The sequence below is a fragment of the Sus scrofa genome, chromosome 18 (genome assembly GCF_054392235.1).
Source record: "Sus scrofa isolate SSC_HxYL_T2T_F1_AM1 chromosome 18, Sscrofa_HxYL_maternal_Yorkshire_Landrace_v2.0, whole genome shotgun sequence".
Lineage (NCBI taxonomy): Eukaryota > Metazoa > Chordata > Mammalia > Artiodactyla > Suidae > Sus > Sus scrofa.
The window spans coordinates 28303617-28316348 of NC_139400.1; the positions used below are offsets into that span (position 1 = coordinate 28303617).

General features: G+C 43.2%; 1 protein-coding gene across 4 annotated transcripts in view; it reads right to left on the minus strand.

Annotated features, from left to right (window-relative positions):
- Positions 1 to 12390, minus strand: part of AHCYL2 (adenosylhomocysteinase like 2) — a 172082-nt gene extending 159692 nt beyond the window's left edge. For 2 of the 4 annotated variants that reach the window (XR_014833909.1, XR_014833908.1), the window contains exon 1: positions 11858 to 12254. Coding sequence is in view for 2 of the 4 variants with exons in the window: in XM_005657758.3 (XP_005657815.2) it covers positions 11858 to 12325 (468 nt within the window). In the remaining 2 variants the exon portion in view is untranslated. Of the gene's footprint in view, positions 1 to 11857 lie in introns of all 4 variants that reach the window. The other 2 variants (XM_005657758.3, XM_003134679.5) reach the window with 2 other exon arrangements.
- Positions 12391 to 12732: the final 342 nt, after the last annotated feature.

Genomic DNA, 12732 nt, shown 5'->3' on the forward strand with positions numbered 1-12732 from the left:
AGCAGTCAGTATTTCAGCATCTTATCTTCATTGGTGCTGGACCTAACCATTTAGTGATTATTAATCATTTAACTTAGTATAGCTTTAAGGTTTCAAGTTAACAAAAAGATTTTGGAACTATTTTTAAGCAGTTATAATTTAACTAGCTAACCAGTTAGCAGGTGGGCCCTAAAAACACAAAAAATAAAATAAAATAAAAATAAATTTAAAAAAATAAATGTCTTTAACTATAATTAAACTTCCCATGTAGACTTTCTAGTGGCCCCTCTAACTGACACATATTTCAGAACAGCTTGAATGTTATCTTCTGAGTATAAATTAGAAGTTATCACTTTGTTTTAAATATAATCTCTTGTGAGTTTGGTTTGAATGGACCAGTCCTAAGAGGTAAATAATCCCTAAGTGTACTAAAAACATGAATTTCTGGATTTGTAAAACTGGAACATGGAAACCTCATAAAGTTTCTGCTCTACTGTGAAGCCACCCTAGTGGACAACCAACTAGTTTTCCTAAGGTGATGCAACTTGGTTTCAGTGCTGACTTCCTCAAACTGCACCAATTCCTTGTTTCTAATAATTGCTCATACTAACTAGACTGTATTTATTTATTTTCCTATCTACATTCCCTACTCTCTCCTTGAGTGCAAAAACAGTATTTTGATTTAATAAATCTACCACTTAGCATCGTTTAAGTGGTTTTTGCACAAAAGAAGCTCAGAATGTACAAGTATCCACCAGCAGTAAAACTGCTTCTCTGCTTCTACAGTACAGTCTAGCATAGGCCCTAAAAAGGAACTAGCATTAGGCCAATCATCTTTTCTCTGTTATAGAAACAGACAGGTAGTAAATGTAGTAAAAATTCCTATTCTACTTCTGCCTCCCAAAGCAGAGTGACCCAAGAACTAGACCCAGTCAAGCTTTACCCAACAAAAGCTTTGTTGAAGAAGACACTTTACCTGTCAGGAAAAGAAGTCCTTCTTTAACCTGGAGCAGGTAATGTCAACTTGAAAGGCAAATGCACACAACTATCTACCTGGGGTAAAAAAATGTTCTTCCTACAGTCACATCTCATGTAATTCTTGGCAATGCCTTAAAAAGAAAATCAGGCGTTATTTTGGAAAAGTTGGTATTACCAGGATGGCCTTTTTAGAATCTTTTTTGGGGGGAAGGGGGTGGCAGGAGTCAAACCTGTGCCACAGCAGTGACCTGAGCCACAGCAGTGACAATGCCAGGTCCTCAACCCATGGAGCCACTAGGGAACTCCTAGAATCATTCTTAAGTTAAATAGAGTGTTCACTCAAAAATTACTTCTTCATGTCCAGCTACATGTTAAGAGAAAAAAACTGTTAATAAGGACAAGATAAAGAGGGGGAAAAAAGAACAAACTCAGAGTTCCCGTCGTGGCACAGTGGTTAACAAATTCGACTAGGAACCATGGGGTTGCGGGTTCGATCCCTGCCCTTGCTCAGTGGGTTAACGATCCGGCGTTGCCGTGAGCTGTGGTGTGGGTTGCAGACGTGGCTCGGATCCCGCGTTGCTGTGGCTCTGGAGTAGGCTGGCAGCTCGGCTCCGATTAGACCCCTAGCCTGGGAACCTCCACATGCCGCAGGAGCAGCCCAAGAAATGGCAAAAAGACACCCCCCCCAAAAAAAAGAACAAACTCGAGCAAGTAAAATATTAAAATTCATTTGGGGACAAATAGAGCTATCTTATATTCCAAATAGTCCCCATCTTACATTACAAACAAAAATAAATTCCAGATGGATTGAAAACCAAAAGATAATAAATACGACCATGAAACGCTAAAGAAAGTATAAAATAACTGGCTTATAAACCTCGGGTAGGAAAGGCCGTTTTGAGACAAAACGTTTAAGTCATAAAAGAAAAAACTGGCCTATCTGACTATATAAAAACTTTGAAAAAAAATTGCAATATATACACAAAGAATATCCAGAAAATATAAAGAATTCCTATAAGCCAAGACGAAAAAGACAAGTCAATAGGAGGGCAGAGCGCTATTTTACCACATCCCCAGCACCTGGCACATACTAGTAGTCCCTCAGTAAATATTTGTTAATGAATAAATATCAATAGCCAACTACAAAAAAAGAATATAAACTGCCAATATATGCAGGAAAATATTCTCAGCCTCACCATTAGCAGGAAAAAATACTAATGAAAAAATAGTAAATTACTTTTCTCATAAAAGGTGTAAAAAATATCCAGTATTGGTGAAGGTGTAGTAAAAGCGTTGTCATGTATATAATTAATTGATATGTAAAGTAGTACTATATTTTTTAAGGCAACATGACAAGATGTATTAAGTTTAAATTATGGCTATCAGAGTTCTCCTACAGCCCAAGAGGTTTAAGTATCTGGCATTGTCACAACAGCAGTTTGGGTCACTGCTGTGGCACAGGTTCGATTTCTGGTCCAGAAATTTCCACATGCCTTAGGTGTGGCAAAAAAAAAAAAGTGACTATCTTTCAAATTAGAAATTCTACTTTTAAGTATCTATTCTAGAGAAACACTTAAACATAGCCAAAGAAAATGCAAACAGATAGTTACTACAGCATATAAAAATTAACCTAAATGTGCATCAACAAAAGAATGGTTTAATATAATAATCAATAGTGGTATAGACTTTGGAAATTAATTCAGCAGTTAAAAAGAATGAGATATATAAATGTACTGATACGTAAAAAGCTCCAAGACATGCCATTAGGTGGAAAAAACAACCTGCAAAACAATATATATATAATGTGCTTTTATTTATGTACAAGTGATTATAAAACTACCAATTTCTCTGTGTACGATATGAGTGTAAAGTTGAAAAAGATAGGTTGATAGGAAAAGTCACCTCTGGAGAGGAGAATAAGACTGGCTGAGGGCCAAGGAAGATGTCTGCTTCATTAGACTGAAGTATAAGAATATATTCAAGCATTCCTCATGTAATTAAAAACAACTTTTTTTTTTTTTTTTTTTTTTTTGTTCCCAGGCTAGGGGTCCAACCCAGTCGGATTCGTTTCCACTGCGCCAGAACGGCAACTCCCTGAAACCCTTCGGATCACTCTAAAAGATATGGTATTGCTGGCTACCTTTTCTTGGAAACTTTTCTTCACTGATGGCTACCATTTACTGAACACTTATTCTGTTCTGGCATTTATCTATCTTTCTATCTTATCTCATGTAATCCTCATAACAATTTTATCAGATGAGTATTAGTATCTTTATTTTACAGATTAGAAAATATGGGCCCAAAGAGAGTAATTAAGTTGCTCAAGGCTTGGCCAATCTTTGATGTTTTGGAGATTAGTAAGATGAAACACTGCCCACAGCAGTAAGAGTAGGCTTTGCCACACTGCCAGCCCCTTACTTTTCTGACTAAACTCCCATGTGAAATCTGCTTAAGCTATTGAACCTAGGCTGCTGAGTCCACTCTGCAACCTTCTGGATCCCAGGATCTATCCTTTTTCAAGGGGAGGCTTTGTGTTCCTTTCATTCATTCCCTTCCCACTCTTTTCATCCTCTCAGCCAGTCCAGTCATCCCAGACCTTTCCACTGTGTTCTCTCCAATCTGCTCCTCCATTAGGAGCAAATTCTCCTGTGGCATCAGCCTCCAGCAGGAAGATCAAGTTACAGGGGCAGCAGTAGCACCTGGCACCTGGTATCCGGAACTACAATAGTGCAACCCAAGCTGCAGCATCTCTCCTACCTGGCACTGGCAAACGTGGCATCTTTCCCAAACTCATTCTGTGTATGATTGTGTGTGTGTCTGTGCACACACATGCATGATTTTGGGTGTTGCTTTTTAGCTGTGTAGCCATGAAGCAAGTTCTCTGCTCTGAAAGCTACCTCATGTCCTTTTTATAATATGTCCAATTCAGCCAGAGTTGACTTCTGCTGTTTATGGAACTCTGAGTGATGCACTGTTTGAACCTAACCATTTTCCTTTTTAGTTGCCTGAATCCATGGAGCTGAGAGTTGCTAGAGAAAATCAGAAAACCTGGCAGGTTGATGTCACTATAAATTCATAGTTGTCAACCTCATATGCGTGATCATGGTTGCCTAGCAATTTCTCTAGTAAGTTCACTTTCCCCTGACTGCAGATGATTATTTCATACTGTTTCTGTTTACTTCTAATCTCACACGCATTCTTCTTTTTAAACCAGTGATATTAAATGCCTTATACTTGTTATAAAAACGAAAACCACCAAAAGGGAAGACATGTCCTTCATTCCGTCAAAGTCAGCCTCTCCACGGGTGCTCTTCTGCCTTCTCAACTTCTTCCCTTGCTTATTTCCTCTTTCTGTTAGAGCCTTTCCTACAGATTTCCTCTGACCCCCATTATCTCCTTTCTGCTACCATCCTATCTTTTTTATTCCCTCTCACAGCTAAGTTTCTTGAAGTTTTCAATGCATGCTATCTACACTTTTTTTCTTCCCACAGACTCTTTAATGCACTTCTACTACTAAAATCCTTAACCACACGACGCTCTTGCTAAAGTTGCTGATGTCGATCAGATTGGAAAATACGGCTGTTTTTTCGTCCCTCATCGTATCAGACCCCTTGGCAGCATTTGACACCAACTTCTTACCAAAACACCTCCTCTCTTGGCTTCTATGACACTGCTCTTTACTAGTTTTCTTATTTCTCTGGCTGCTCTTTCTCTGTCTTCTTTATGGGCTCTTTCTCCTTGATCCTAGGTGCTCTGCTCTTTCCATTGTTTTTTCCCCGAGGTCATCCACAGCATTCCTGTACCTTTGAATATCATCTGCATGCCAACAACTCCCCAAATTATTTCTTTAACTAAGACCCCTCTTCTGAATGCCAGTCTTGTGTGTATATACAACACCTACTTGCAGTTGAACTAGTGTCCCAAACAGAATTTATCTTTTCTCTAATCCTCAAAATACGTTCTTCTTGTTTTGTTCATATCAGTAAAATGGTTATTTACGTATTTTTCCCTTTTTTTAAAAGTTGTTTTTGGAGTTCCCGTCGTGGCTCAGTGGTTAACGAATCTGACTAGAAATCATGAGGTTGCGGGTTCGATCCCTGGCCTCACTCAGTAGGTTAAGGATCCGGCATTGCTGTGAGCTGTGGTGTAGGTCTCAGACACGGCTGGGATCTGGCATTGCTGTGGCTGTGGTGTAGGCTGGCGGCAACAGCTCCGATTAGACCCCTAGCCTGGGAACCTCCATATGTAGCGGGAGTGGCCCTAAAAAGACAAAAGACAAAAAAAAAAAAAGAAGAAGAAGAAGAAGGGTTCATATCAGAACATTGCAGGAGATAAAATCTGTAGGGAAGATGAAGCCAGTCCGGGTCTCTATCAGCTTCCTTAACTTTTTTTTTTTGGGGGGGGGGTTGGTGGCCACACCTGCTGTATATGGAGGTTCCCAGGCTAGGGGTCAAATGGGAACTGCAGCTGCTGGCCTATACCACAGCCCCAGCAACTCTGGATCTGAGCCTCAACTGCGACCTACACCACAGCTCACGGTGACACCAGATCCTTAACCTACTGAGCAAGGCCAGGGATCAAACCCGTGTCTTCACGGATACTAGTCGGGTTCATTACCGATGAACCACAATGGGAACTCCTCAGCTTGCTTAAGCAATGACAGCTCTGCAGTATTCAGTAAGGCTCTAAGGAAAAGCCTGATTTATACTCACGGAAACTCATCTAGCAGCTCTAGAACCTCTATACCCTTCCTTAATACAAGTTCTGAGCTAAGAACAACCAAATGTCCCAAACGAATACATTTCTATTGATGGACTCTTGTGGGAAACCATCAGCTATCGAGGCAACGTCCAAGAGGGAGAATGGCTAAGAGAACTGTGGCAGAATACAGCTGGGGAAGAGGGGACTGAAATCATATGGTTTAAATCATTGAATTTAATCAAAGCAGTTTCACTTAAGAACTATCACAGAAGAAAGTTCACTCTGTTGCTTTCTCCTCTCTCAGCTCTCACCAAATTACCGGCTATAGGGCATTCAGACTGGAAAAAAGCTCCTACAAATTCCAGAGAAACCTGATCAATCTAAGTAATAAAACTTTTATCGGGGGAGTGGAATTTCACCTGAACATGATGGCAGGGGGATGGATCAGAGCAGCTGCCAAGATTTACCATTCTTCTCCCACCTACCTCATCTGTACCCCTCTGAATCATTTAAATAAGAACTACCTGGAGTTCCTGTCGTGGCGCAGTGGTTAATGAATCCGACCAGGAACCATGAAGTTGCGGGTTCCATCCCTGTCCTTGCTCAGTGGGTTAAGGATCCGGTGTTGCCGTGAGCTGTGGTGTAGATCGCAGACTCGGCTTGGATCCCGAGTAGCTGTGGCTCTGGCGTAGGCCGGTGGCTACAGCTCCGATTAGACCCCTGGCCTGGGAACCTCCATGTGCTGCGGGAGCAGCCCAAGAAATGGCAAAAAGACAAAAAAGGAAAAAAAAAAAAAAAAAGAACTACCAAGAAAGAATGAAGTCTGAATGAAGATTCCAACAAATCTCTTCCTCTTCACCCCTTTTACTAGGGGGGAGGGGAACACTTGAAAGGAATGATCTATAAAGAAATTCACTTTCCCTTTTCAGGAACTATCCATTTCTCTTATTAACTAGACACTAAGTACCTAAGACATTAAATACACAACTGCAACTTCAGCTCTGAGCAAGCTCCTAAAACAGTTCTTAATGGTCAATCTTCCCCAGGAAGGAGAAAAGAATTCAGAAATTATACTAATACAAAATAAGGGCTGCCTTCTCAGAAAATTCATAAATGTTCACATAAATACAGTAAGGCCATCAAACAAGCTCAATAAATAAAAAGAAACTGCATATTAGTGAAGTAACAAACATCCACAAACAATATAAATTAAAGGTTCAATCTAAGCTTTGAGCAGAGAAATACCTCAAAGGAAAAGCAACAGAGTTTGGGCATGAGAGTCATACAGATCACGGTTACTAACCATGTAACCTTGAGATAAATTCCTTAATCTCTCCACCCTCCAGTTTCCTCAATAAAACAAGGATAACACCACCTATTTCTGAGAGCTTAAGTAAAATAATATATTTAAAGCTTTAATACAATGCCTGGGACACAGCGGAAAGGCTAACAGTATGCTCCCCTTCTTATTTCCAAAATGTTTAATTAGAGATTGATTCTTAGAGGCAAGACTTAAAAAACAAGGACAACTCTTAACTGGACAGGAAGGAGGCACATAGTCTTCAGATATTGCAGATTTATTTGTAATTTTAAAAATATAAGAACACACTTCTCAGATTATCGCTAAATTACTAAGGTAAAAACGCACCATTGATCTTGAAATGCTTTTTTATATACACATAAGATCCTCTTCTCCCTCTCTCATAATTTTACAATTTGTTGAGATTCTACATTTGTACAATTTTTTCCTATCCTCTTCCTAAAGTCTTGACTCAGACTCTTCTTAGTTTGGTTTTGGATGACCTAAGTTTTTTTTTTTTTTTTTTTGCTTTTTAGGGCCGCACCCATGGCACATGGAGGTTCCCAGGCTAGAGGTCCAATCCGAGCTACAGCTGCTGGCCACAGAAACAGCCACAGCAACATCAGATCCGAGCCGAGTCTACGACCTACACCACAACTCATGGCAACACGAGATCCTTAACCCACTGAGAGAGGCCAGGGATCGAACCTGAAACGTCATGGTTTCTAGTTGGATTCATTTCTGCTGCACCACAACAGGAACTTCTTGGATGACCTAAGTCTTAAACCAGACAGACACACCTTAGAGTTCACTGAGTATGTTGAAAGCCTTCCAGGAGAAAACCAGAACCCAGCAACTAAGAAGTCAGAATCAGTGCAGCATAATGAAAAGGACATGGGCTTTGGAAACAGACTAAGGTTTAAAACAGAGGTTAAAAAAAAAAATCACGAATTCACATCGTGCCTCAGCCATAACGAACCCGATTAGTATCCATGAGGACACGGGTTTGATCCCTGGCCTTGCTCAGTAGGTTAAGGATCCGGCACTGCCTTGAGCTGTGGTGTAGGTTGCAGACTCGGCTCAGATGCGGCGTTGCTGTGGCTATGGTGTAGGCCAGAAGCTGCAGGTCTGATTTGACCCCTAGCCTGGGAACTTCCATATACCACAGGTGTGGTCCTAAAAAGACTTTTTTAAAAAAATCAGTTTTAAGTCCTACCTCTGCCACTTTCTAGATCTAAAACTTTGGTCAAAGCACTTTACCTCTCTGGACCTCATTTCCTTATCAGTGAAATGGAGATAACGCCACCTATATCTCATTTTGTAGCTGTCAGGATTAGAAAAGTGCCTACTGAAGTTCCCACTGTGATGCAGTGGGTTAAAAATCTGACTGTAGTGGCTCAGGTCCCTGTGGAGGCTCGGGTTTGATCCCAGGCCTGGGCCATTAGAGCTCCTTGGTGACCTAGTGGTTAAAGACTTGGCATTGTCACTGCTAGGGCTTGGGTTTGATCCCTGGCCCAGGAACTTCCCTATGTCATGGGTATAGGGAGGAAGGAAGGAAAAAAAAAGAGAGAGAGAGGAAGAGAGAGAAAGAGAGGAAGGGAGGGAGGGAAGGAGGGAGGAAGGAGGAAAGGAAGAAGGATGCCTATAACAATTCCTGGCATGTAAAAGGCCAATTAATGGTAACTGTTATTAGGGTCAATCTGCCAACTGCCTTACTGAATATTTTGCAAGGCTGTACTTTCCTAACTGGCAAAAGGAGTAACTCTGCTCCCACATTCCCATGACCAAATCCAAAAGGTTCCATTTTAGTAATCCATAATTAAACAAATCAAGAGCTTAAAGAATTCAGGGCAAGAAAGTGCTAGCCTGGCTCAACTCATTCTCTGCTGACGATAACAAAGCCAGCGAAATGTGGATTTGTCTGCCAAAAAAAAAAAAAATCTGCTTGAACATGGTCATTACTGATATTGACGTAAGCACAAACTCCTTGTGGTTCCTGGGCTCCAAGCCTTATTATCAGAAAGTTTTAACTTTTCTGAAATAAACCCTCTCCTGCCTTGTTTTCCCTGCTATGCTATGACAATCCTAGTACCCGATTTTCAAAAACAAGGAAGAAATCCTCAAACTATTGCTATTACATTCACTGTCGAACTTACCTTCCTAGTTCACAAATCACTTCTCAGAGATTTTGGTTTGCTGAGTTCACTTATGAAGAAATAATATATATACAAATATATGACAGTCACAATGACAAGATCTGGTGCCCAGAGCACCACAAGTTACAGGGCGGAGGTAGATGCCAAAGATAAGATGGGACTGAGTAACCTGCATACCATATGTTCACTCTTATTAACCGTTGCACTTGGGAATTCTGGCTCTTGTAAAAAGTTTATTTCCCTTGTGTGACTGAGCAGAGTAACAGTGCGAAGAAAACTGATCACAGATACACAAATGGAGTTACAGACACCATCAATGGAAATAAACTTAAGATAAATAAGCTTGTATGTGACAGTTAAAAATAAAAGCAACAGTCACCAATTACATAGCCAAAGGCAGCTATTTCAAGTCTAAGTACCTACAGTCCTTCCCTACACTAAAATAAAAGGAGAAGGAAGTCAAGGTCAGAATGATTATTTAAATAAACTAAAAGCCAGGAAAGTTTCAACAAATCGAAATGTCACACTGCAGTCCCTTGGGGAGGTGACTTTCAACTTGGAGAAAGGTCAGTCTCATGCACTTGTTTTAATATAACTTATTCAATACCAAGAAAGTTAAAGATTCTGCCCCCTAAAAGCAGCTCAGTAATGCCTTTTATTAGTTGTGTCACACAGCTGCATCCTTCCCCAGAGCTTAGCCTGCTTAACTTCCAATAGAGAAACTGTTTTTTGGTTGCAATTAACATTGTAAGGCAAGCTCAGCCCTGTCTTCCACAGCCTTGGGGCTGCTGAGTAAATCTAGAATCATGGAACCTACATTTTGATGCTGGAAAAACAGGAAGGTGGTTCAGCAACAAGGAAAATGGTTAAGAAACACAACCTGAATTAGGAAAAACAGACTGACACGCTGGCCTGTGATTTTTTTCACTTCTTTATGTAGAATCTATTGAATTGTGTGTACCTTTCAAAGGAAGCCATGATGGCATGCATTTAACATGATGAGAGGAGGGAAAAAACAAAATCAATTCTCCATAATAGCTATTATTTCTGAAGCCCTCACAGTATGTGCCAAGTTCAATGCCAAAGCCCTCTACAAATACTTCTAATCTTCACTCGTACTAGTAACTTCATTTTATAAAAGAGAAAACTAAGATTTAGAGAATTTGGAAATTACCCAAAACCTAGTTAGTGGGGGTACTAGGATTCGAACTCAGGTCTGCCTGACTGTAAATCCCATGTTCTAAAGGCAATTTGTCAAACACTCTTACCAAAATACAGAGTTTACACAAAAAGACCCTTAATCACAGGATCTGGCCAAAGTTATAAAGCAGCTTGACTGGTTTACAAACGTGTTTCAGATTTCCAGACTCGAATCTAGGTACTACCAGCACTGGTGCCTGTGCTGCCCCTCTTTCCTCCTATAGCTCCTCCCATGGGAGATTCATAATGCAAATGTGAAGACAATGTCCTAAAGCATCATTAAACACAGCTTTCACTCTTGCCTCTGACACTGTCTGATCATCTATATTTGGGTAATTCGAATGAAAGGGTTCTCTGCTCTATACCTTAATAATGAGGCAGTTATAAGAAAAGTTAGGCTGGATCCAAGGTTCCACTTCAGCTGAGTCCCACACAGTGAAACCAATGCAGACTGTTATCATTTTCTCAATGTTCTGATAAAGCAATTAAAAATCATTCACAAAACAAAAAAACCATAAATCACCATGTTCACATCATGCCTCAGAAATTAGAGCAATCATCCCTTTTGATGTGATCCACATTGCTGTTTTTGCAATATTTCCCCCTTTTTTTTTCCTGTACTGACTTAGCTTTATGAGAGGAGAAACACACCATAGATAGAGCCATCCTAAAAATAATACTGGGATGGGTATTAAAATCACACATCTAGGCACACCTACTCCTTGGTGCTCTTCTTCAAAACTCTGTCTGGAAGAAACTGACAGCTGAGACAGAAAACCCCACTGTGATCGCTTTTCCCAAAAAGAGAAGCATTCCTAACACTTCCTAACACTTTCAGATCATAATGAAAGACCTAATAAAACAATCACCTCTTCATACACAGTACAATAATCTTGGTGGCGACCAACTACTGGGCAGAGAGAACAAACCTCTGAAGAGAAAAGAGTGAAGAGAGTCCATTACCCTTCTACATTCAGAGAGGATGTAAGGAGATCGCAGAATCTGGAATGAAGGGCACAGCATCAGTACTGCTCGATGGAAGTGGTTGGACAAGAACGGCAGAAAGTCATCATCTGCACAGAAACCACACAACTGAGGATCTCAGAGCGAGGTAACTACTCCTTACTCGTTCTTCCAAGAGAGAACCCTTACTGCTGAGTGAACTCTCATAAGCAGTGAGGTTTTTCTACACCATCGGGGTCTTCTCCCCGACAGTCTGGAACATACACACGGAGCATGTCGGGGAGTTCAGCGAGGGCTAAGATTAGGTGGCTCTCCTCTCCCAGCCTACTATTCCAAGTAGTAGGCGAGAGCGCTACCTCCATGTTATTCCCAGCGAAGTACGGCCGTACCCCCTGGAGTCTTCACTCCTCAGCATGGGGCCAGGAAGGGGGCATCTCCGAGAGAGCGGATTTAAGGGCGAAAGGGATCTCTCGGCTTCTACGATGACAAGAGAGGGCGTGGAGGGTGGCGCCGCGCCGCGAGGATCTGCGGTTCCCCCTCCTACCCTCCCTCTCCGACAGAGGCAGCCCGGCCCCAATACCTTCTTGACTGTACGCGGCGCCTCGGTGACGGTGCCGTCGGGGCTGACCAGGGCCTCGCCGCCGTCGCGGTGTCTCTGATGCTGGTGATGAGGGTCGCTCCGCTTCATGGCCGACGCCTGAGGCACTTTCCCAGCGGCGGGGCTGAGAGCCGCGGCGGGCCCCGATCCCGGGCCAGGGGCCGGGGGCCGCTCCGCCGCGGGAGCTGGAGCCTCAGGGTCCCCACCGCCTGCTGGAGGGGCCATGGCGCTCACAGCCGCCGTGCTCAGTCCCAGCTGCGCCTCCGCCTCGGAAGGGCTCAGGTCCTTCAGCTCCACCTCAGGCACCTTCGAGGCAGCCGCTGCCGACACGACCTGCACCGACATCACCGCCTCCACTGCAACCGCCGGCTCAGACTCCAGCTCCAGCTCGGCCCCGCCTCCCGCCTCCCTTCCCCTTCCCTCCCCCATTCCCCCACTCCTCCCCTCCATCGCCTCCGCTCCCACCCACTTCCTCCGCCTGCCCACCCGCCCGCCGGCCCCGGCCTCTCCCTCCCCTCTCTGCCCCGCCCCGCCCCGCCTCGCCCCGCCCCGCCCCGCCCCGCCCCAGACCGCTCCGTCCGGCTTGCCCGCGCGTGTGGTGCCACGGAACCTGTAGTGCGCTTGCTCTGGGCCGAAGGCGGCGAAGAGACGGTGGGACCTCAGCCCCCGACCACCCCTGCGCGCCGCCGGGGGCGGGGCCCGCGAAGCCCCCTGGGGGTTGTAGTCCCGGTCGCCCTTCCTCCGGCAAGCGGGATTCTGTAGCAGAGATGGAGCTTTAGCGCCGGCGACTAAAAGAAAGAAGTGAGGATAGGTGACATGAAGAAGAACATGAGGAAGAGAAGGTCTCCAGAGGAGTT